Source organism: Antedon bifida, chromosome 6 (assembly GCF_963402885.1).
Source record: "Antedon bifida chromosome 6, ecAntBifi1.1, whole genome shotgun sequence".
NCBI classification, from domain to species: Eukaryota; Metazoa; Echinodermata; class Crinoidea; order Comatulida; family Antedonidae; genus Antedon; species Antedon bifida.
The window spans coordinates 17,935,982-17,959,873 of NC_136231.1; the positions used below are offsets into that span (position 1 = coordinate 17,935,982).

Consider the following 23,892-nt stretch of genomic DNA (forward strand, 5'->3'; position numbering starts at 1 on the left):
CACTCAGGAAATTCGCAATCAAAAATATATAATTCAAACAAATAAAATAAATTTCTAAATAGAATTTAATTGCTTATATGGAAATCAATCACTTATGAATTGCATCCAAGTCATGTGACATAATGAATTAGAAAAAAAAACCAATCAATAATTCTACATGTTGACATTTTAAAAGTAAGACTTAATCATACCATGCAGAAATGATTTCTCTGTGGTCATACCATACATTTGACAATATGTTACAAATTCATCACATTTTATTTATTAACCAAGACTTTGGAATATGGCTTTGATTGCACCTGTGCAATTTCCTGATCCATAAATAACTAGTACAGACTACGGAGGAATTCACCTGCAACTGCAGCAAACCCTTATTCTTAAAGCCATTTCTAACTACAGTATTCCAAAATAAGTTTTATTTGAAAGAGTACACAAATATATCAATTCTATTCAATCAATATTTACTATTATTTACACTTTTGTACAATTTGAAAATAATGTTGAGATGTAACATTCATTTAAAAACATTATGTGAATTCCCACAATGCCATTCAACAGAATTTGATTCTTATTCCAATCAATATTAATTCCAAACCCAGTCTTCTATGGCAAAACACATTTGTTGAATAGCTAGGATAGGTCTTCACAGAGATGGCGCTCTTTGTCTAATACATAATACGTTATTTTCCATAGAAAAGAGAACATAAATTGTTTGTTTTACCTTTGATATTCCACAATACATTGCTACAGTAGCTACCCCTTGCTACACAATGAGAATACTTCAATTTAATCTAGTATTAACGGCTGCTTTATTTGGTAACAATAAACCACAGTATAGAATAAATGAATATTTAAATATGGCATAAAATGAATGTAAAAAAAGAATACTTTACAAAAATTAAGTTGTATTGACATTCAAGCTACTAAGAAAATGTATACGCTATTGCTACTGGACAATACCCACACTCTACAGCCAAATTTACAGGTCAAGAGATCTACAACATACTGTACAAATCTGTCGCTGTATTCACCAAATAACACTTTCATGATGAGAGAAAACCCATAACATTTCAAAAATTGTCCTCAGTGAGTACCAGTTAAGTAAAATTCTTAAATATTTATTACTTAAGTGAAATACTTCATATTTTTTAAGTGAAATATTTCATTTGTGTGATTGGTGAAGAGATTACTGAAGCATTAAAATGTTTAAGTTGTACTGTCACATAAAATATGGACGAATTAAAATGTTTAAATGCAAATATGATTTTGCCTTCCAAATTCAGAATAGCTTTGCTATTTCCCTGAATCATGATTCTCAATATTTTATGATATTTATGATTGTTATTTTGCTATAAAATTGTTTTAAAATCAATTTGGGTTTTTTACGCAACACTATATTCCATTGATATTCTCTGCACGGGTGATTTAAAGGTCCTTTCATAACCACCATTTTCTTTCTTCCAGACCTGATGACCTCTCTGGTCAACTTCTCCAAATTGGTAACCACTCGCACCTAGATTTAGTGCAGGACACAGTTCTCGTGCTTTTGGCAAATACTCTGCGTTGTACATTGTACGGTCGTCAAATGGGTCTGAACTGACATGAGCGGTTCTGTCTGGTCCTGCAGCTTTAAGTGCAGAAACCTTTTTAGGTATATAGTGGCTCTGATAATTGGTTGACCCTTCGAACGGTACATTTGGTCTTTCGTAAGCCTTTTGATTCGGATTGCCTCGCCTTTCTCGTTTTGGATCCCACTTTAAGAAATCCTGTTTATAGCTTGTGCGTCCATCAAATGGAACATCATTCGTTTGAGCATGTTGCGTTGGTTTCCATAATTTTCGTTCTTGAAGTGCGTGAGCAGGGAACGCAATTTTAGACGTAGTGTTGAGATCCATATTGCCTGCTGGCCGCACGTACCCATCAGGGACCTTTACGTGTGGGGGTGTTACGTCCCATTTCTTAAAATCCTGCTTGAAGGTTGTGTTATCGTCGAATGGTTGGTCCGATTTTATTGGCGTCATATCTGGTTTAAAACTATTTACGACTGAAACATATTTGCCCGGATAATCACGACGGAAAGTTGTCATATCATCAAATTTGTTTGGATTCTTTGCATACAGCTGTTTTGGACGTACGTACTTAGGTTGGGCAGGATAGGCAACATAAGCAGACTTATGCATGGTATTGTCATCAAACGGTTGGTCTGATGTACGTGACTGTTCAACAGGTTTCATACTACGTGCCATCTCAGCTCTCTTAGGTTGAAAATCACGCGTAAAGGTTGATGAGCCCTCGAATGGTGCACTTGGTGGGACATATATAGCCAGCCCTCTGTCATTCTCTCGTTTTGGTAGTTCCCATCTACGATAATCATCTAAAAAAGACGTAACCATTCATTTAATTTTAAAAATATGTTTATAATCTAAGCATGTACACAATTATCATTACAACCATTGACCATAATGGCTAATGCCATGTATGCACAAAATAATTAATATTATTTATTATTATTATTATTATTTATATTTAATTATCTATTTTTTTAAAAAAACATCTTTTTGAAAAAAAAGCAATCTATTTGACATACTGGCGTTAGTAAGTGGTGTTAGTGTTAGTAATGTTAGTTAGTGTTAGTTCATGTCAGTGTCAGTTAATGTTAGAACTGGAGCTGTACCTGTATATGTAGGTGTTCCTTTGAACTCGCCAGCTGGCGCCATCTTATGGTCAGTGGCTTTGAAGCTCTTTGGCATCTCTGATCTCTTGGCAGGGTAATCTTTTGTATATGATGTTAAAGTATCTATATCACCAGGAATCGGTTGGTAGGAATCAGGAACATGCATTCTGGGTTTTTCTGCTTGATGTGGTATGAAATCGGCTCTGAAAAAAAAAGTAAAAATATGATAAAAATGTGATGATAAACATTGATCTTTATACAGTATTAGTAATCAATGAATCATCTGACATAAAGATACTCAGATATATCAGATCAGAAATGTATTTAGGTAATTCTTTCATGATTGAATAATCGCCCTGGACAGGAAATTCAACATCATGGAATTGGGCTTATTATACACATGGAGCAGGGAGGTTGGATTATAAGGAGTCAGGATCATACCTGGGCAGTATATTTCAAGACAAGACTTTCAATGACCAAGAGAAATTTGTTTTTTTCCTGCCCAGACAGATAACCTAAAGCTTGTATTGTGTATCATGGTTTAATGTACATACTCTGACCTATACTGCATACTTACTTATGAGTTGTTGAATCAGCCATTGGCTCGCCACCCTGCATCACTTCTTGTTTTGGCTTAAAGTTGTCTCTTCTACCAGTAACATTATAAGCCTTGTACTTGTTATTGTATTCAGATATTTCACATGGTCCAAAACTTTTGGGTGCTTTCGGTTGGTGAGGACATCTATGCCGCCTAAACAGGAATGTATAAAAAAAAAAAATTATCAACCATTACAATACTACAAATTATTTGCATTAAATGAAATAAGAAAGTCGTTATATACTGTACCTAATCTGTATTTGAACACATTAAATATTACAGAACAATAAAATACACATTCAATATGCATGCGCATCAAAAGGGATAGAGCTTATTACATAATGAGATGTGCAAAGTAAATGGCTGTTCATTAACATTTACTAAATACTACTAATTTCTGTCCTTTGTCAGTAAGAGCCACTCAAGACATAATAGTTGTGAATGCCCTGTGAATTTATTATTGTCAATATACAGTAACGGACGACTAATTATTTGCTATAAATACTGGACACTCTCCAATTTTGTAAGTCTTCTTTCAAAATGTATTCTGAAAGGACATTTTGGCCCAGTCTAATCTTAACAGAGAATGTACTTGCTATAGCCGTATGACTATGACTACTTAGTACAGTATTATACTATAAAATATTTGTATAATTTTGTATGCAAGCATGCTGTAGAGGCAATAAACTGTCTTAAAATGTCATTTACAGTACAACAACACAGTTTATTATCTTTAAAAATAATGTCTTAACCCTTACTGCAGTTGCCATGCCAACCACTAAACAATACCATAGATCAATTTTTCGGTCATTATATTAACAATGTGATGACGGTCGGAAATTACACTACAGTTACAATATACTATAAATTTAATGCTCCAATGCCTCACTACAATGCAGAAAGAGAGATTTTGGTAGGAGAATTAAATCATTTACACACTGCAACTAATTTTCTGCCCATGGCTAATTTATATTTTAAACATTAAAAACCATGTTTCTATAGCAATTTATTAGTAGTTTATTCGGTATCGATGGTTACTAAAAATATCGTTTTTAAATGATGTTTGCTTTTTAACGAATAACTTGATATGCAAAAAACACTGGTACATTTATTTTCTATACAGGTGAAATGCAGAAATTCAACTTTATTATAATTAAATAATTATGTTTTTCAGTCAACTCTGACTATCCTGAATACCTTGGACTGGCCTAATATACTTTCTAATATTCCAATGTGTTTTTAATGGTAAATTTAGACCTCAAGGAAAGTCTATTTTGAGAGAATTTTTAGAGAGTCTTTTATTTATAATTTTTAACAATGTTTTTCCAGGATAGTTCAATCATCAATCAAAAGACTGGTCTCTCTTGGGCCCGGGGAGAGTTGATAAGAACAAATGTTTTAAATATAAATACTTTAAATCGCAACAAATAATTAGAAATAAAATGTCACTACTACTGTGATTGAAACATCAAACCTACAATAGTATCGGTTACAAGGTGTATACAGAAATTTGTTGATGTGTGTCCACAAAAAACCATTCATTGTGAACGTATCACTGCATGAAAGTAATTTGACCATTCTGTGGTCACTATGAGTTACTATACTGTGTACTGTTTAAAACTAAGTTACATTGGCACTATTGTCACAGAGAATTAAGTAAACATTGACAATGGGTAACTATGTACGTAGACTTGTAATACCTCGTAAATGGATACAGTACTGGTATTTGTTTACTTGAAACAGAATGGGAATAGCGAAACAAGACCTTGAAAGATTATGTGTACGAATATTAATAAGAAATAAATAAATATTTTACACATAATGACACAGTTAATATCCAATACTGCTTAAAACAAAATTATTTTTTTAAAATTCAAGTTCACTTTAAGCACGTATCTTTAATCACCCAAACTCATTTATTATCATTGCAGTTATCTATTTTCAATTCAACAAACATTCGTTCCCGCATGATCCCCCTAAAACGATAATAATATTATTTAATCTCAATATAGGCCTACAGAAAGTAAGGAAGTGTGACATAAGCTGAAGCTTGTCAACCAACCCATACCATCAAAGCAAGTAGGGCCTAGGCATATCTGAAAAAAGAATGGTTAAGATATAATATCACTGCTCATCTTAAAAGAAGAGCAGTGAGAAACTCTTCTTAAATAAATCTTGTGACTCTTCTGGAGATTACTATAAAAATAAAATCCACAACCCTCCATATTGCATCTCAACCACCAGCAGCAAGCTAAATAAAACATAAATTATAAGAAGATAGGTACAGGATAGCCTAGGTAGTAGGCCTAGGCTATGGCTATGCCCTAACTAAGCAAAGGAAAGCTTTGCTGTTGTTGTGTGTTGTTTCATTCAGAGTTGGTTGCATGTGTTGGTGCCCAGGCCTATAAACAATATAATGTGGTTAATGCAGTAACATAATACATAGGCTAGGATGTCACTATTACTTACCCACAAGTGCATATTTCACAAATACACTGTCGCCCCATCTTGGCTGCTTTTTATTTCCTACAGAACACAGCTTTCTTGGTAAAATAATTGGATTACGATACAACTTTTTATTGTTCACAAATTAGTCAGTTGATCACAGTAAACTAAATTCATGGAAAGAGAATCTACACCACCACCATGTACCACACAACAGTTTGTTGCTGTGCGTTTGGTTGGCAAGACAACAACAATATCAATATGTATAAGGTAGGCGTTACTATTGGTTCATTTAGCCAATCAATTATCGCGACGATACGCGACACGATTCCTGGTAATTGAGATAAAGGTATGGCACTCAATTTGGTGTCTGTAGAAAACTATACTAAAAAAACTATTTTGAAAAAACTATAACATTATTTTTATTTCAAAAACACCAATCTAAAGCAATAAATTGTATGTGTGATATTAACATGTGTTTTGTTTACTAACTAGGCCTATATAAGCCTATTATAGTAAGGTACTGCTAACTATAAATAAAGGCAGGATAGGCCTTTCATAAATTATATGTGTTCATGATTGTGAAATATTTTTGTTTCACACACACAACATGTGTTTTTGGGAGTTTAGATTTATGTTATTAGTAGGGGCATAGTCTAGTCTTTATTACACACCTATGTAGGCCTGTGTATGTTTTAGATTCTGACAACTGGAAACAAAATAGAGTACGTAAGACTGGGAGATACTGTAATTTCTAAGGCTAGTAGGGAGGCCTACTACTAGCCTAGCTAGGCTAGCTAGGATCGGAGGAGGTAGGCCTACTACTACTAGCCTACTAGACTAGCTAGCCATATGGACCATGCATGGAGGAGGTATAACCACGCATGGCCTACTCTACTCTAGCTAGTAGTAGTAGATAGCTAGCCTCTCTAGCTAGTCCACTAGTAGTTACACTGACTGAGGCCCTACTGGTTACACCGATGTTGGGAAATTCGGCAAACTTTTTTAGACAAAACATTTTCAAAAACTTTTTGTAATTCATTTATTCGCCGCGCCAGCAGAGAGCGTACATCATAATTTTCAGTATTTTTTATCGTTTTTTTTTAGTTTTTAATTTAAGAGAGATTATTTAGAGGGTTAGGTTTTTAATATTTAGGAACAAGTTTTAATTTTTAGGAACGAGTTTTATATTTAGGTACGAGTTTTAGGAATGCAATTTATAATTACCGTACCTTTAGTTTTTACCGTATCTTTAGCCACAGCGATTTTTTATCCGGACCGATTTCATCGACACCCCGTCGTTACAACAGGTATGGTTGGTAGTACAGTACAATGTGAATTGTATTTCAAAGTTAGAGCCTATTGTTATTACAAGAAATGAATTGTTCTTTTTAAACTCTATATTTAGGATGCCAATTTGGAAAGCAGAGAAGCTAAGCAAACTTCAGCAACAACCCGAAAACATTCGTAACATCTGTATCTTGGCACATGTTGACCATGGTAGGTAAATTCACAATGTGTTTAAGATGTATTGTCCCCCAAAAACATAGAAAATAAATTTTAATTAAATCAGACTTTGAATAGGTTATTTTGTAGTTTTAATAAAGTTTCACTCCAATAGAAAAAAAAACTATGTTCACATAATAAATGGTTACATTTAACCAAAATTCAATTGGCTGGCAGTCAATTTGACTATTTTTTGGTTAAAATTACAGTTTTTTTTTCAGGTAAATATTTTTGTGACATTAAAATGGTATATTCAACCAAAAAAAAAAGTTAAAATCATATTTTCAGGTGGACAATAGGCCTATATCTTTAATTTTGCAAAACTGTGTTTTAGCTGCATTTTTAATATATAGTATGAATTAAAAATGCTCAATGAGAAATACTGGAAATTACATGGAAAGTCTCAGCTGTTGAAAATGTTACATTCTTACATTTCTCATCTTTACACAATGATATACATTTTGTCAAACTATAATTATGTATAACTTTAGCCTCCCTAAATTAAGTATCAAGAATACAAGCAATTGTTATTCATCAAATATAACTTTTTTCTTTTTGAATAGGCAAAACTACCCTTGCAGATGCACTTATTGCAAGCAATGGCATCATTTCATCTCGCCTGGCGGGTAAGCTGCGATACATGGACAGTCGTGAAGACGAGCAGTTACGTGGAATCACAATGAAATCAAGTGCAATATCACTATACTACAAAGAAAGTGAGTGAAATTTATAGTGGCGCTGTAGCTTGGTGGATAATATGCTGGGTTATCAATCCCAAAGACATGGGTTCAATTCTTGGCTTTGTTATGGATTTCTTTACTTTATTGAAATAAGTTATGTATTTGCTTTTGAATGTGTTATAGTTAGCATTATTTAAAAATTTATTAAAAGTTGAATATTTCTATCCTTTCTAACAATTAATAATAACAGAGTAAACAAATCCTAATTCACCTTTGCAAAAACTGTTTTTGTCCTTTAAAATGCACAGAATACAATTAAAACAAGCCAGCATTCAAATTTAATGCAAAACAATTGGCACCACAAATAGTAAATGTTCAGCCCTGGCTATGCTTCACCAAATCTCAAGTGTATAGTATAGTGTATATCTTAACTTTATTTTAATTAAAATTGAAATTATCTATAATCAAATATATTTACATATTTTTATTACATTTTGTATATTATTTATTAATATTTATGTAGATGAAAAAGAACATCTTATTAACTTGATTGATTCACCTGGCCATGTAGACTTCTCCACGGAGGTTTCAACAGCTGTTAGGTTGTGTGATGGCGCTGTTGTCGTTGTTGACGTCGTTGAAGGTGTTTGCCCACAGGTACAAAGTTCTCTCAAAGATTTGTTGCTACAGAAAACCTTTATAATAAACCTGATAATATTTTCATAGATAATAATAATAATCAAAACTAATGTAAAAAGTAAAAACAATTATAAATGTGTCACTGTCAATAACACAATCACCCTTGCCTTCCTTTGTAAAATCAGGGAAGAGTGAAATGTGTGTAATTTCACTCTTCCCTGGTACAATCAACTTTCTGAGTGAAATATTTTCCTTAAATACTAATATTATTAAATATTTTCATTAAGTTGTATTGAGTTATGATAAGAGAAATGTTTACTTTCAATGGCAAAATATATAAGGTTCTTTGTTGTTGTTGTATACTAAATTGTTTAAAGAGATAATGGATGATACATGATTATAACCCAGGACCGTTTTCATTAGCGAAGTGTGACTGATGAATACAGCCACTGATAGAGCCAGAAAACTAACAATTCATTCATAAACCTTAAAATCTGAAAATGAAATGGACATCTTGTATTTTATGTTTTTTAAACGTATGAGGATTATCGTACTGTATTAACACTGCCAGAGGTTTTTCCAGTTAGAAACTGCCACCACCAGCGTTTTTAGCCCAATTCGATGTTTTTATTAAAGCTGATTGAAACCATGTATGTGATCTGATTTATATGTAATTTAGACTAAAATAATCATAAAGATTTTAGCTTTACAATGGTACCAAGAACGATTTTTAAATCGCAATATGTAAATCGTAATAGTAAAATGAAAGTAACTCACTTTTTGAGTTTTTCGTAGTTTCGCGCAAGAAAGTCGAGATATTCGCGATTTTGTGCAAGACATCACAATATGAAAATATCGCCCGGTGAGATCAACAAACAACAAAAAAGTTACTTACACGGCACCGATAGGCCTATAAAAACAAGTTGTCACTATCGAAAAATGTATTATTTTATAAATCATAAATCTTACATCAATGTTTCGCCAAAATCCACATAGTAACGACACCAGGCCTAGTTAACCAGGCCTAAAGTTGGTCCGGAACCGTTTTACGACTAGGCCTAGGCTAGCCTAGTACTACTAGCCTAGATAGTAAACTGATGATAATATCCATACCATTTCAAAACAAGTTTGTTGCGTTGCTTTCAGTAAAACACCAAAAGAATTAGGGTATACATACAATAATAAAATTAAAGACTTCATATTGAAAATGACTCCATTATTTTTTATTCAGATAACAAACAAACATGTCAATCCACAAAAACCTTTGTAATGCTTCAGCGGCATAGCTAGCGCGCGACCGATACACAATGCGCCAAGCCATCGCTCTACGCGCTACTGTGATGCGCGGTGTTTGTTATTTCGACAGGTACCACTTTGACAGTCGTTCGTAACCAGATTAGTTACTTTCAAATTGTAATATATTGACGGTCCAGACCGAATATAGTGTTCATATTTATAGTATATACCAATAATTAACCTATCTACCGGATTTCGTAAAAAAACGCGAAACACGAAGATCTTCATGTTTGGCAGTCAAAGTGTTAACAAGTGTCACAATGTCTTATTTTGCAGACTCATGTTGTTTTAAGACAAGCTTGGTTAGAAGACATCAAACCAGTTCTTGTTCTAAACAAGATGGATCGTCTCATACTAGAGTTGAAACTGACACCTTTAGAGGCATATTTTCACTTACAGCAAATACTAGAGCAAGTGAATGCCGTTACTGGTAACCTGTATGCGTCACATGTCCTTGAGAAAGAGTCAAATGTAAGTTGTATTCATTTCTATGTCTATTATTTAAAGACTAACAAAAATATGTCCTTGTGTTCTAGTTGTTTGTCTAATTTACTAACTTTATATTTTTGGCTTTTTTTATTTGAACCTTTATAATACTTTGTGTTACAATGTTATAAGGCCTCGAGGAAGAACACCTTTCTGGTGAATGAGTTTTTTCCGTTGCAAAAATAAAGATGTTATTATTATTATTGTTCAAAATCTAATCAAAGATATATCTATTAATATACAAATAATGAATATTTGCCGAGTAAAAATAGGACATATTTTCATCTTTCACCAAATTACATTATTTGTTCCATTGTATAAATATAAAACAGTCATTATTTGTGTTATAACACACCTATATTTGATAAGAGGCTAGGCCAAGGCCTAAATCAATCGAAATGCTGGAAGTGGAACTGTGTGCTGTGTAATACTCAGAAATAGGACATATAGTTAATTTGCAATACACACTAATAATAATTAATAATAATAATAATATAATTTGTTGTGCGACACCACAATCTATTTTAATACAGTCAATAATAATGTTAGTTGCAAATAAATAAGGTCAAAACCACAAAAAACACATTTTCTTGTCCTGTTAGACCTTATATTTGATTAAAAAAAATATAGATAAAATTATAACTATATGTCATATAAGAATGAAACACATACATATATGGATAGTGAATATTATTGTGTAACAACATAAAACAATCTGATTAAAACAATAAATTACTGAGTAGTAGAAAATTCATGTCAGGTAGTGAACATGTTAAAAAAAACTGTTTTTTCTTCAACAGGAAAGAACTGAAAGCTCAACGTCACCCTCAGCACATACAGACGATCATGTTTACGATTGGGGCACAGAATTGACAGACATCGACGATTCTAAATTGTATTTCTCACCTGATCAGGGCAATGTTATATTTGCCAGTGCTTATGATGGTTGGGGCTTTAGGTGAATATGTTTTTGTTTCTACTTAACCTCGTTCAACAACTCAATTAGCAACTTGCTTTTGTGGCCAAGATAAGATGAACAAGGGAAATATATATCATACTTTATGGTAAACTAAATTGGAGAACAGTCTATCATTTTGAACCCAGAAAGCATTTTACTAAAGCTCTGTCTACATTATCAAACTTAATGTGACAACAAAATGTGGTGTGCCCAAATATGGTGGTGATTTGCCCAATTATGGTAGTGATATGACATCATCATGTCCATATATGGTCACATCACAGTTATTTGTCACATCACAGTTATTTATCACATCAAGTTTGATAATGTAGACAAAGCTTAAGTCCATTGTCCAAAATATTGTCATTGGTAATTGGTGTATGTTGCTGTTGCTAATTATTTGTGGCTGAATACTTTTACTTACTTACTCCACAATATTATTTAGCATTGATCATTTTGCGGAGATGTATACCAAAAAACTTGGGATCAGTTTAAAGGTGTTGCAAAAGACTCTGTGGGGAGATTTCTACCTCAACTCAAAGTTAAAGAGGATTCAGAAAGGTGCCCATGCGAAAGGAAAGCGCCCTCTGTTTGTTCAATTTATACTTGAAACTTTATGGACAGTTTATGATGATATTTACACAAGGAGGTATAGTTCCTTTTGCTTATATATTTTTATTGGAAATTAAATGTAAAACTAATCACTAGTGCGTTTGTCTATAAATATAATATGTAAAACTTAAATTCATGGTTGGTGGAAAAAGTTGTTTTCTAAACACTGGAAAATATAAACACTATAAACCCAACCCAAGTGGTAGAACCATTGAGATCTTATGCTATTTGTTATCTTTAAGATAGTGTATACAGTATTACATCAATTGATATTTAGATAGAAAAAAAAGTATTGTAAATGTAAAATTTAGACACATGAAGTAAATAATGTTTATTGATGTATGTATAAATGTACCAAGATTATTGAAATACAGTATTGTATATATATATTTATTGATAGATTGATTGATTGATCACTTTGTTTCAGAATAAAAATGTTGTATTATACAAGAAATAATACAATACGTAAAATCACACTAAATTAAGATTTTCTCCCTTTTAGTGAAGAGATTTGAAGATTGTAAGTTCATAGTGCTCATTATCATGATCATTTTCACTAATCAAAACTCTTATATAACAATTTTTTACTTCAGAGACAAAGAAAAAATGGATAAGATAGTGAAATCTTTAGGCTTGAAAGTTTCAGCAAGGGAATACAAACACAAAGACCCAAGGGTACAATTACAGTCAATTATCAGCCAGTGGTTGCCACTGTCAAAGGCAGTATTATGTATCCTTGTACAGATACAGGTTTAACAGATATGAACTAGAGGGTACTCCGAGAGTACAAACCTCCGCCTACTGTAAAATTCCCCTACATAAAATGTCCCCGGAAAATATATATATTTAAAAAAATTGTTTTTTATTAGTTCTAAGTGTAAATTAGCTAACTGCACACTACAAAGTTGTGAATGAGAGTGTGGTGTAATGGTTATGTATCCAGCTTCTTACAGTTGAGATTGCTGGTTCAAGTCCCACTGAGTTTTTTTTTTTTTTTTTTTTTTTTTTTTTGTGGACCATGATCTTTGACCCTTCCCCTTCAAAATTGAAACACAATTATATGATGAGTCATTGTGGCTAAGTTTGGTGAGAATCGGATAAAAACTGTGGTCTCTAGGCAGTAAAATAGTTTTTTGTTAGTTGTGACCTTGACCTATGACCTTTCCCCCTCACAATCGAACTCGTCCAAGCTTTTGGGGCATAGATCATTGTGGCCAGATTCGGATGAAAACTGTGGCCTCCAGGCTGTTCACAGACACACAAACACACAAACGCACACACAAACATACAGGGGTGAAAACATAACCTCCTTGGCGGAGGTAATGATCAGTATCATTGATTTCTAAACAATATCCAGTTATTCAGATGACTTGGGCTCTGATCTAACCATTTAAAGCTCTGTCTACACTATCAAACTATTTTTACAAAAAAAGTGTATGGTAGTGATATGACATCATCATCTCTATATATGGGCACATTACATTTTTTTTTCATATAAACTTTGATAGTGTAGACAGAGCTTAAGAGAGATAGTGAGAGCTTTAGTCCTGTAGCAAGAAACTTGACTTACGTTTGCCTCTCCCCACCCAGGTGTGTAAATGGGTACCTACTGTAGTAAGTAAGGTGGAACCACACCTGTGATGATTACTAGCTGCAGCATTATGGAATTTTGTTGCCATATGTATTTGATCCAAAATAACCAGGGTGATGTTTAGTGTGCATTGAGAACCTGCTTATATGCGCTATATAAAGCCGATTTTTTACTAGGCAAATTTGTTCACACGAAATAGCTGCTATTTTAGTGTGTCTGTTGAGCTTTTTGATTCGCATGAGTGCTCATGAATGTGTCTGAGCTCTAATTGGTTGCGCAATTTTTCGCTTTGAACTAGAATTTGTCGCAGAGAGGGATTTGAAAGATGGAAACATGAATACGCATTCATGCGAACAAATTCGCCTAGTGGAAAATAGGCTTAAGAATTAACTATTATTAAAATTATGTAAAGAGTTTGACAAAACATGACTTAAGATAGCCATACATTTCCTGTAAAATCATTTTTGCATTAATTCAAAATTCAATGCAACAGAGTGCTGTGAATGATATGAATCCTTAACTCATTATTAGCTATGGTAGTGAATGAGCTACCTAGCCCACTGGAAGTTAGTGAAGAAAGGATTGAAAAGCTAATGTGTACAGGAGGAAGAAGGTTTGACTCCCTACCTGCTGAATCTCAGAAACTAAAAGATGGTATGATGAATTATTAATACACATATTTTTATGGATTATAAAGTGATAAACCGATGGTAAATCTTATCTTAAATGATGTAATAGAAATAGTTTAAAAAAAACCTATTTAACTAATGATGTGCCGTATTTCTAAATGATGGCACTTGCCATATATAATGAAGTTGGCCTAGACAAAATTTGGTAACAAATAAGGATTATACTCAGATTGTATTAATAATGGATTGACCAAAGTCTTGTTCCAGAATTTATCCTAAATTGATAGGGGGGATAATATTCGAGCATGGCATTATACTTACCACTTGTATACTGTAATTTTGAGATTACTCTAAAAATCGTGATCTTCCACAGTAATGAATTTAATGTCGTATAGTTACCATTCAGATTTCTGTATTTTCAAAAGGTTGGCAACACATTTTAACAGATTATTTCATTTATCTTCATAGATTTCAAGAATAGCAGTTCTGGTTCTACGGCTCCTGTTATTGTATACATCTCCAAGATGTTTGTTGTTAACAGCAAATCACTTTCACAAAACAAACAGAGGTACTTAGTACAACATGTTTAAATCATTAGAATACCTTTTAAGCTAATTAGTCATTAATTATCATGTCAATAATACACATAAGCAGAGGAATGATACAATAAAAATGAAAGTTCTCATTCTTGACACATTATCCACATTTTCAGTAAAAGTAGACCTTTATATTTGATTGGATGATTGTGGATCACATGATAAATAAATGTTATGTATATTGATGTTATGTAACACTCCCGAGAGGGTGCAGTGTCGCTATGTACAGTGCCTATCTAGCTAGTGACCACTGCATGCTGTAAGTAAAGTAGGAAAACATGGCAGCCTTTTTAGCTACGATCTACGTATTTGGGGGTAAATTTAAGGTCAACCTGGATTTTACGAATCCTGTGTTTTACGTACGTCTTTCGGTCCGTGCCGTACGTAAAATGAAGGTTTACTGTATGTGTGTTATAAAACAAATAATGAATGTTTTATATTCGTGAAATGATACATATAATTTCATGGTCAATCTCTGCTCTTGGGTTCACTATAAATCTGTCTTGTTTTTAGGCCACTTACAACTGAAGAAATTCAAGAGAGAAGAGAAAATGCACGGCTACGACATGCGGAGCGAATGGCACAGTCACAGACGGAGAGTGAAAACACAGTGATTAACAAATTAGAAGGTTTGTCAAATACAGCTAAACATAATGTACCAAAAACTTAGCTGATACTGTATTTATATACTTAAATATTAGTATATGATGTTACGTAGCCTATTTAAATATATGAATGTGATTGGTCGAAGTGCCATCCCATGCCTACTGATTCTAGGATCAAAATTGTTATATCTCCCTACCTACCATGTAGGAAGTCGCTTCAAACTCACATCACTAGACAGATTAAAATCCAGTGATGACAGACTAACCCAGACTAGTACCCATATGTTAAATTGTTAATCTTCCTACCCTACTGTGTAGCAAATCACTTCAAATTGCATAGGTCTCTAACCCAGACAAGTACCTGTTAAAGAATCACAGAACTCACTAAGCCTAAGTTATGATGTCATTGATAATGGCTGATAAAAATAGAATGAACTTTGTTGAAACAGGCTAAAGCAGCTTCTAACATTTTTATTAAATGTTTGTAATAGATGTAAACTCTAGTGAAGAAATTACCTCAAATATTGAACAAACAGAAGAAGAAACCAAAGAAAAAGATGTATTTGTGGCATTTGCAAGAGTCTTTAGTGGAACAATAAAAAGAGGACAAGAATTACTGGTTCTTGGACCACGGCATGACCCTAGTGCAATCATAAATAAGGTACGAAATATTTAAATTATATTCTTTAAAATTTATTATTAAAAAATGTTTGATACAAAAATATGTAGTCTCCTTAATCTTTTTCCTGTTTTAATTTTTTACAATTAAATATCATGTCTTTAGGTATCTAAAGATAACAGTTCTATTAGTCGCTTTACAGTAGACGATCTGTATGTGTTAATGGGACGAGATCTGGAGGTTATGGAGGAGATTCCAGCAGGCAATGTATTAGGTAGGTATAGAAAATGTGAGGTAACTTTTCAGAGACAAAACTATTCTGATTATTATTATATTATTAGTTGTGTCATTGAGGAATGATGAAATACCAATGTCAAAGTTCATGCATGTAATGCCATAATTCATGTCTTAATATTGAATCTTAAGATAATATTGTATATCATTTGCTTGGATTTACAGTGGAACCCTACTTTGGAAGGACACCCCTATATTAGGGGACATCCTGCTTAAGAGAACACTTTCCTGTGAATAGATACTATTTAACACTATGACCAACCCCTATTCAGGGAACACTCCTATTAAGGGGACACTTTATATGGTCCTGAAGGTGTCCCCTTAATAGGAATCTACTTATATATTATATAATATTATTATTATTGCAGTCAAAAGATGAACTCTGAAATTCAATATCAACAACATTTATTATTATGATACACATTGTTTGGTTTAGGTATAGGTGGACTAGAACAGCATGTTCTCAAGTCTGCTACAGTGTCAAGTACACCTATGTGTCCTGCTTTCACATCAATGCCATTCGCTGCTGTGCCAATTGTTAGAGTAGCAGTTGAACCAACGCACCCTGGTATGTAACTCTATGTATTTTGTTAAAAAACTGTATTATATAAGCATTACTATTTGTTTTTTTGTAATAATAAATGATGCTGCTAATGAGTAGCTTTGCATCAGGGAGCTAATTGGTCAGATTTTTCGTCCTACTCTGACGTAAATTGTCTATTAAGAACAGAAAAAATGTGTGGCCTAGAGGAATGAACGCCATTCTGGTAATCTAGAGATTGATTGGAGTACCGCCCAGGAATTATACAATTACGTCAGATTTAGGAAAAACATCTGACCAATTAAAATCTTCTCAAATCAAAACAAAGTTATTATTTATATATATTTTATTCCTCCTTGAAATCATCAACTTTTCATTGACAATTAGTCAATATTAACATTTCTATTTTATTTTGGTATTATTGCAGCCGAGATGCATCTGCTAGTACGAGGCTTACGTATGTTAAACCAGGCTGACCCGTGTGTTGAAACACTTGTACAAGAAACAGGAGAGCATGTCATAATAGCAGCTGGAGAGGTTCATCTAGAACGCTGCCTTGATGATTTAAAACAAAGGTAAGAACCTGCTATATAAACATATTTTAGAGACTTTGTCAAAAGGTGAGTTATAATATCCTTGAGAAGGATAATAGAATGGACTCTAATTCATTTTATTATAGTTGGAACATATAAGGAACTTAATGGGTACATTATAAATGATCCTTGTAAAGGGAATTTCTGGGGACATCCCTGGATAACTCTCATCATAACTCTCATCATAACTTCCATCATTAATCATTGTATTCATGCATGTTCATCATCATTTAGCTGGGCTTTGAGGTTGAAGTTGACTCTGTAAATTGTCATGGTACATATCTGTCATTTGGGACATTGTGTGGTTTTTCAGATATGATTGCAGGCATATTTGATCAGAATTCTATTCAAATAATACTACATTTGCGCAACAATTTTTTTTTTTAATAAAAATTATTATCTGATAAAGGTTTTTGTCAACAGCTGACTTGGACGTGCAAATTGAAAATGACTAATGTACCTATATTTATAAATGTTAAATTATTATTTATAAGAAAGAAAAAAATTATGTTATCTTCAAGTTGTTAGATTGAATGATGCATTTTGTTGGGGTTTTTTTTGCTCAAAATTCATGCACATCTTTACTGAATCTTAATATGTACTTTCTAGAAAATATTAAATTTAATAATGTGAATCTGTTCTCCTGAGAGATGAGTATGTGATTGATAGGCAAGTGTTCACATGAATCACTAATAATTGAAAAACGTGTGTATTGATGATGTACTATTATACTGTAGTTAACTCTTTTAAGCTGGACATTCTTGAACTTGTACTATCATGCGGCCATTCTTGGGCTTGCCCAAAGTGGCTTCTTGGGAAAGTATGATTTTCAGGATGCGTTATAGATATAATAATTTAATTTGAGGCCCTAGAAAATTGTATTTTTTTTGCTGAGTTTTTAGAGTTTGATTTTGGGATAGTTGAATTTAATACTAGCAAACTTCATTTTCACGATGTGCCACATAACTACACAGCTCTTTAGTCCAACAGTGCATTCTCATATGTTTCAGAGCGTGCAAGGAATGACTTTCCACTTTTTAATTGAGTGACGTTTCATGAAAATGAAAGTACCTTAAAGCTGATACCTCATTCAGAACAAGACTGTAAATGAAGAAGAAAGATTTTACCGACCATAACGGCTTTGTGACATGGACAGAATACACATTCCACTTTTCATGGTCTATTAATTATCAAAAAAGCTCGCTATTAGCAATTGGAGGTGACATAGTTTAATTGTCCACATAATTTCACATTTATAAGAGTTTTAAAGCAATTATAGTTTAATACTTTTTAACTGATGTGTGTAGAAACTCATCCTGAGGTACAAGTATTTGCTTAATCCTGTGGCAATAGCAGTTTTTTTTTTCATCATTTGTCCCTGATTTAGTAATATGCTGCTTAAAGCCTTCACATTATTTATTTGTTTTGCATGATTTTCACTTACAGATTTGCCAAAATTGACATTAATGTATCGCCACCTATCATTCCTTTCCGCGAAACCATTATCAACCCTCCAAAGGTCGACATGGTAAATGAGGTCATCGATGATGTCAACCAGATACAGATCCAGACTGGTGTGTTGAATGATCTTCAAGATGAGGCAATGGAAATCCTTAAGGATGGCACTGTGAGATTCACACCACCAAAAGCGTTTTACACCTTAGCTGTAAAAGCACTTCCACTACCTCAAAGTATAACACAATTGCTTGAAGAGAATTCAGAATTAATTAGAATCTTAGAACAATTATCAACATCAAAATTAACTGGAAAGTGCGACAAGAATTTAACTTTGGAAACGTTAGAAAAACTAAAAGATTTGAAGTCAAAATTTGAAGCAGGTTTTATAGAAGCGGGTAAAAAGTGGCGAGGATGCATGGAGCAAATATGGTCGTTTGGGCCTAGGCAGTGTGGACCTAATATACTAGTAAACAAAATGAAAGACTATCAAAGACCATCAGTTTGGTTCGGGCTAGAAGATACAGATTCAACTGATGATTCAAGGAAACTACGAGATTTTGATAACAGCATAATTAATGGCTTTCAATTAGCCACCCTAGCTGGTCCATTGTGTGAAGAACCTATGATGGGTGTTTGTTTTATTGTATCAGAATGGACTGTGGACAGCAGTTTAACATCATCAAATGACCAAATTATGCCATCAATACACTTACAAGAGGATTTGAAATTGGAAAATGATAAAGACAACACATCCTTAATGAACAGTCTATCAAAGGAAATTCAAACTCAAAGTACAGCAAACAAAACCATAGATGTTGGCAGTAGTCCTCAAGGTTCTTGTGTGAACTATGGGAGGCTGTCGGGGCAAATAATCTCAGCTATGAAAGATGCATGTAGAACAGCATATCAGGTTAAACCACAAAGACTTATGGCAGCTATGTATACATGTAATGTGCAAGCTACAGCAGACGTTTTAGGTTAGTACTTCTGAATTTGTTTTTATTGGGTTTCAGTACAGTCAACTCTCTCAAAACTTTCTATAAAAAGAGGAAAGAAGAAACTCTTTCAGAATTGTATTTAGATTTAAAATTTCCTGAATGCAGTACTATTAAAATTGCAAAATTGTAAAACCAGTAAAAACATTTTTGCCCTGGGTTTTTCCAGAATTGCCTCAAATTGAGTTTCATCTACTTGAAGAGGACACATGAGTTTAAAAAAAAATGTTTAGGTTAAACACTGAACTGAAAAATAGTCAATCAAAATTTGACTGCCTGTTAACATGTTTTTTTAATTCATATTAAACAGGGCGCATGTACGCAGTATTATCAAAACGTAATGGTCGTATACTGAACGAGAACATGAGAGAAGGATCAGCCGTATTTGACATCACTGCAGTTTTGCCTGTAGCAGAAAGCTTTGGTTTTGCAGAAGAGATCCGCAAAAAGACAAGCGGGCAAGCCAGTCCTCAGTTATTCTTCAGTAATTGGGAGGTATGTAATTTTATAAATAACCTTTATTTGAATCTTCCCTTGTAACAGTAGTACACAATAAAATTGGTAATGCAAAATTGTTCACATGTATATTGTGCATGAAACATTACCATATTTATTCAAATAAAGGCCCTTCTTTGAATAAACGTCTCCCCCCACCCCCTGCCCTTGAATGAGAAAATAAGGAAACAAAATCATGTTTAATACATCCATCATTCAAAACACATTTGACACATCCGGTTTTGAGAAGTTATATTGAGCCAAATTTATCTGTTATTTGTAGTGTTCAGGAAATTTGATGATAAACTTGGCAATTGAATCCCTCTGTTTGTTATCACCAAATAAGATCAAACACTTTTTGTTTATTTCACCCAGCAATTTCCCTAATAAATAACATACTGTAGGATAGTAAGGCTCATGTTGATTGTAAGATTCCAATACAGAACTTCTATAATGAGATCAGATACCATCCATCCATAGCGGTTATGGAACGCCCACATTCATGAAACGCCACAAAGGACAATACATGTCGGCCACCAGGTATGGTGCAGCATTAAACAGAAATAATATGTACAGAAGGAGTTTAGGCCTATATGATTTTTTGTTGTCATTGTGTGGTGATTTTCATCAAAATATTTTACAAAAATGATCAGACACCACAAAAATAAGGTGACCAACTGGCCCTGTTTTCAATTGATACTGTGCTTTAGGAAACATAGTAAATTTAATCGCACCGCTATTTTTCAAACAGTGCTAATTATCTTTTAAAGTTCAGAAAGAACCAATCACATGTGATTTATGATTACATACAATTTAAAGTCTACAACATGCAACTATAAAAATTGTATTATGAGAAAAATGTGACATTATGAAGTACTGTGGGTCTCAAAACTATTTACATGCTTAAATTGTTTAGATTCATTTATGTATTGAACCTTAGCAGAATAAAAGCAAAATAATGTGGTAATAATAAATGTAAAACCAATGCACAATACACCAGGTAGTATAAAATATGCAGGCCTTATCTTTTTATAATTGTAGGTGTGCTACAAATTGCACTCCTCAATACATTCAGGAGTGCTGTAGGTGTGCCGTTTGTATTTTGGTGTGTAAAAGTTTACCAAATTTAAGTGTGTTGTAAATCACACTCCTCAAGGAAGTGTGTTAGGTGAGTGATCGTGCTCGATCACCTAATTAAAAAGGCCTGCATATGACAGTCTTATCGGTCTATAGATCATTTTTGTATGATTTTTCGTATCATGGTATTAGAGCCTACATAAAAGTCTACCCCTAGTCTCATGTTGAAATAATTCACATTAGGTGAATGTTATTTAAAACAAATAATGAATGTTCTATATTTATTGAATGGAGATTGAATTTCCTGAGTTACTGTTCTCTCAGTATAGGCTACTTTATTACACATTAAATGCCATTGTAACTTTCAAAATAAATGATTACAATTATTTCCAGGTTGTTCGTGGTGATCCATTTTGGGTACCATCCACAGAAGAGGAGTTACTGCACTTTGGCGAGAAAGCGGACTCTGATAACCAGGCGCGTTTATACATGAATAGTGTAAGAAAACGCAAAGGACTGTATGTCGAGGAAAAGATTGTTGAGCATGCCGAAAAACAGAGAACGTTGACCCGAAATAAATGAGGACAAGTTGTACAGTATTTGGTTTGTATTTGAGATTAAAACTGGTGTTTATCTCAAGCATATTATACAAAACTACTAAACTTCCGATTTTGTCTTGGATTTTAACAAATATTATGGTGCTATGGAGCAACAAAACTTGGCATAAAAATTGCAAATTTTACGTAGCTTATTCCACAAGTTAGAAATGAAATTGGGTTTATTTAAGATGAGTCAGTGAAATTATTATGGGCTAAATACAGACAAAATATAATTTTGTCTAAAAAAACATTCTAAAAACAAACATGAAATCTGGAATTCATTATCTAGAAATGATGACCTAATAATTTAAATCATGATATTAAATATGTACCCTATAGGAACATAATATATAGAACTCTTGTACTTTATTCATACTGAAATCAACTAAAAAAAAATCATTTCATATTTCTCATTTCATACTAAAAACAACTAAAGAATTACATTATAATAATAAAATATAGCTATTCATAGGTGTACTATTAAGCACATTAACAATTCATGTGAAAGCATGTATCATCAAAACTATTAAACATTAATATAAATGATCTAAAATAAATATATCTAAAAACAATTGCTATACCATTTTTAGGGATCTAAGCATTTTATGATATATATTCTATTTAGTGTCTCAAAAATCAAATTTTACTGAGGGTGTTTCAATTTATCCAGAATATAATATTTCTGTGATATATTGATAGTATCCTATATTCACATTGCCTCGTCCTTTGAATGAGACATACAGCTGTTGATCCTGTATAAATACATTGCACATGTGCATGATAAGAACTTAAGTTAACTATTAGAAAAGAGTAAGGGATTGTGTCTCCTGATACACATGGTCCTTTACTGGTCCCTCTGGGAGAATAGACTGTACTAAAAGGTTACCCAGTATAAAGGTAAAGGTCCCATATTCAATTCTGAACACAGGGTAATGAGCTCATTTTACTAAGGCTTGGCATTATGTGGTAGGGTGGCCAGTTCCTTTCCACGCCGCCTTATCCTCCCTAGTATTTTCAACCAGGTTACAGCTGAGTAGACTGGAAGTTGTCAGGAATTGAACCAAGATATGACAGCCAAGTGTCCTGTCCACTGGACTACCTAACTCTTAAACCCAATATATAGAAGAGATAAATCAAACATTGCAAAATATACATTAGACAACCATTTTCCTATTTCTACTGTACATGCCATGCACATTGTTTTATATGAAAATTAAATATAGAATGATCCAATGCATCGATTTTAAAAGATATCTAGGGGTATTTTTTTCATAATTTTAAGTACATTTGTATTTTGGTGCATCCTGTACACTGAATATATTTGAATATTAAAACAAAACAAATAAATAGAAATTATTTGCTTTTTATCTAATCTGTCAATTGTTTTTAAGATAAATTATGTTTATAGATAGCTCATGTTTTTAAAGAATATTTTTTTTATTTAGAATTGAAGTATTATGTTTCCAAAACAAAACAGATAACCATTAGGGACATAAGTTTACCATTGATCTAACTGAGATTTAAACATTATTACATGCTAAGCCTTACCATCGGTGATTCTGGTTGTCTTTTCCAGTCAATACTCCTCCTTAGTACTACAAAGACTTGAAGAGTCATTGGCCAGGGCTTTAACAGTAATCAGAGGGCTTCAACACTAGTTATAATTACTCAACAATTTGGAAGAGAAGATTACTAGTCTGCAAGCATTCCTTTGAGACATCAAAGTCTCATTATATCCTATGGCGGTAGATGATGACTGGAAAATGACCTATGACCTAGTTATTAACTTGGCTAACAAAAGGTTAAGAATGATGACCAACATGTAATAGCTGTATGCGAGTCTCTAATGTCCGCTTTTGGATTTTTTTTCCATTCATTTATGCCTTATGTTTTTTTCTTGTCTTAT

General features: G+C 33.1%; 2 protein-coding genes across 4 annotated transcripts; one reads left to right on the forward strand and one right to left on the reverse strand.

The window, feature by feature from the left end:
* Positions 1 to 47: 47 nt before the first annotated feature.
* LOC144845776 (stabilizer of axonemal microtubules 1-like) lies at positions 48 to 5,919 on the reverse strand. Its single transcript, XM_078703208.1, has 4 exons — positions 5,742 to 5,919; positions 3,252 to 3,425; positions 2,675 to 2,877; positions 48 to 2,374 (listed from the first exon to the last, which is right to left on the reverse strand). The coding sequence occupies exons 1-4, from the start codon at positions 5,777 to 5,779 to the stop codon at positions 1,383 to 1,385; spliced, it is 1,407 nt and encodes a 468-aa protein (XP_078559334.1). The 5' UTR covers positions 5,780 to 5,919; the 3' UTR covers positions 48 to 1,382.
* Positions 5,914 to 23,339, forward strand: LOC144845775 (elongation factor-like GTPase 1). Of its 3 annotated transcripts, none has more exons than XM_078703207.1 (18): positions 5,914 to 5,987; positions 7,126 to 7,217; positions 7,787 to 7,939; positions 8,427 to 8,560; positions 10,115 to 10,309; positions 11,125 to 11,282; positions 11,728 to 11,931; positions 12,488 to 12,624; positions 14,017 to 14,139; positions 14,583 to 14,682; positions 15,224 to 15,339; positions 15,807 to 15,976; positions 16,100 to 16,208; positions 16,665 to 16,796; positions 17,197 to 17,344; positions 18,809 to 19,797; positions 20,126 to 20,310; positions 21,781 to 23,339. In XM_078703207.1, the coding sequence occupies exons 2-18, from the start codon at positions 7,127 to 7,129 to the stop codon at positions 21,967 to 21,969; spliced, it is 3,333 nt and encodes a 1,110-aa protein (XP_078559333.1). In that variant the 5' UTR covers positions 5,914 to 5,987; position 7,126; the 3' UTR covers positions 21,970 to 23,339. The 3 variants fall into 3 exon arrangements, with proteins under 3 accessions (XP_078559333.1, XP_078559332.1, XP_078559330.1); XM_078703206.1 differs by lacking the exon at positions 5,914 to 5,987 and adding an exon at positions 6,129 to 6,173; XM_078703204.1 differs by lacking the exon at positions 5,914 to 5,987 and adding an exon at positions 6,311 to 6,442.
* Positions 23,340 to 23,892: the final 553 nt, after the last annotated feature.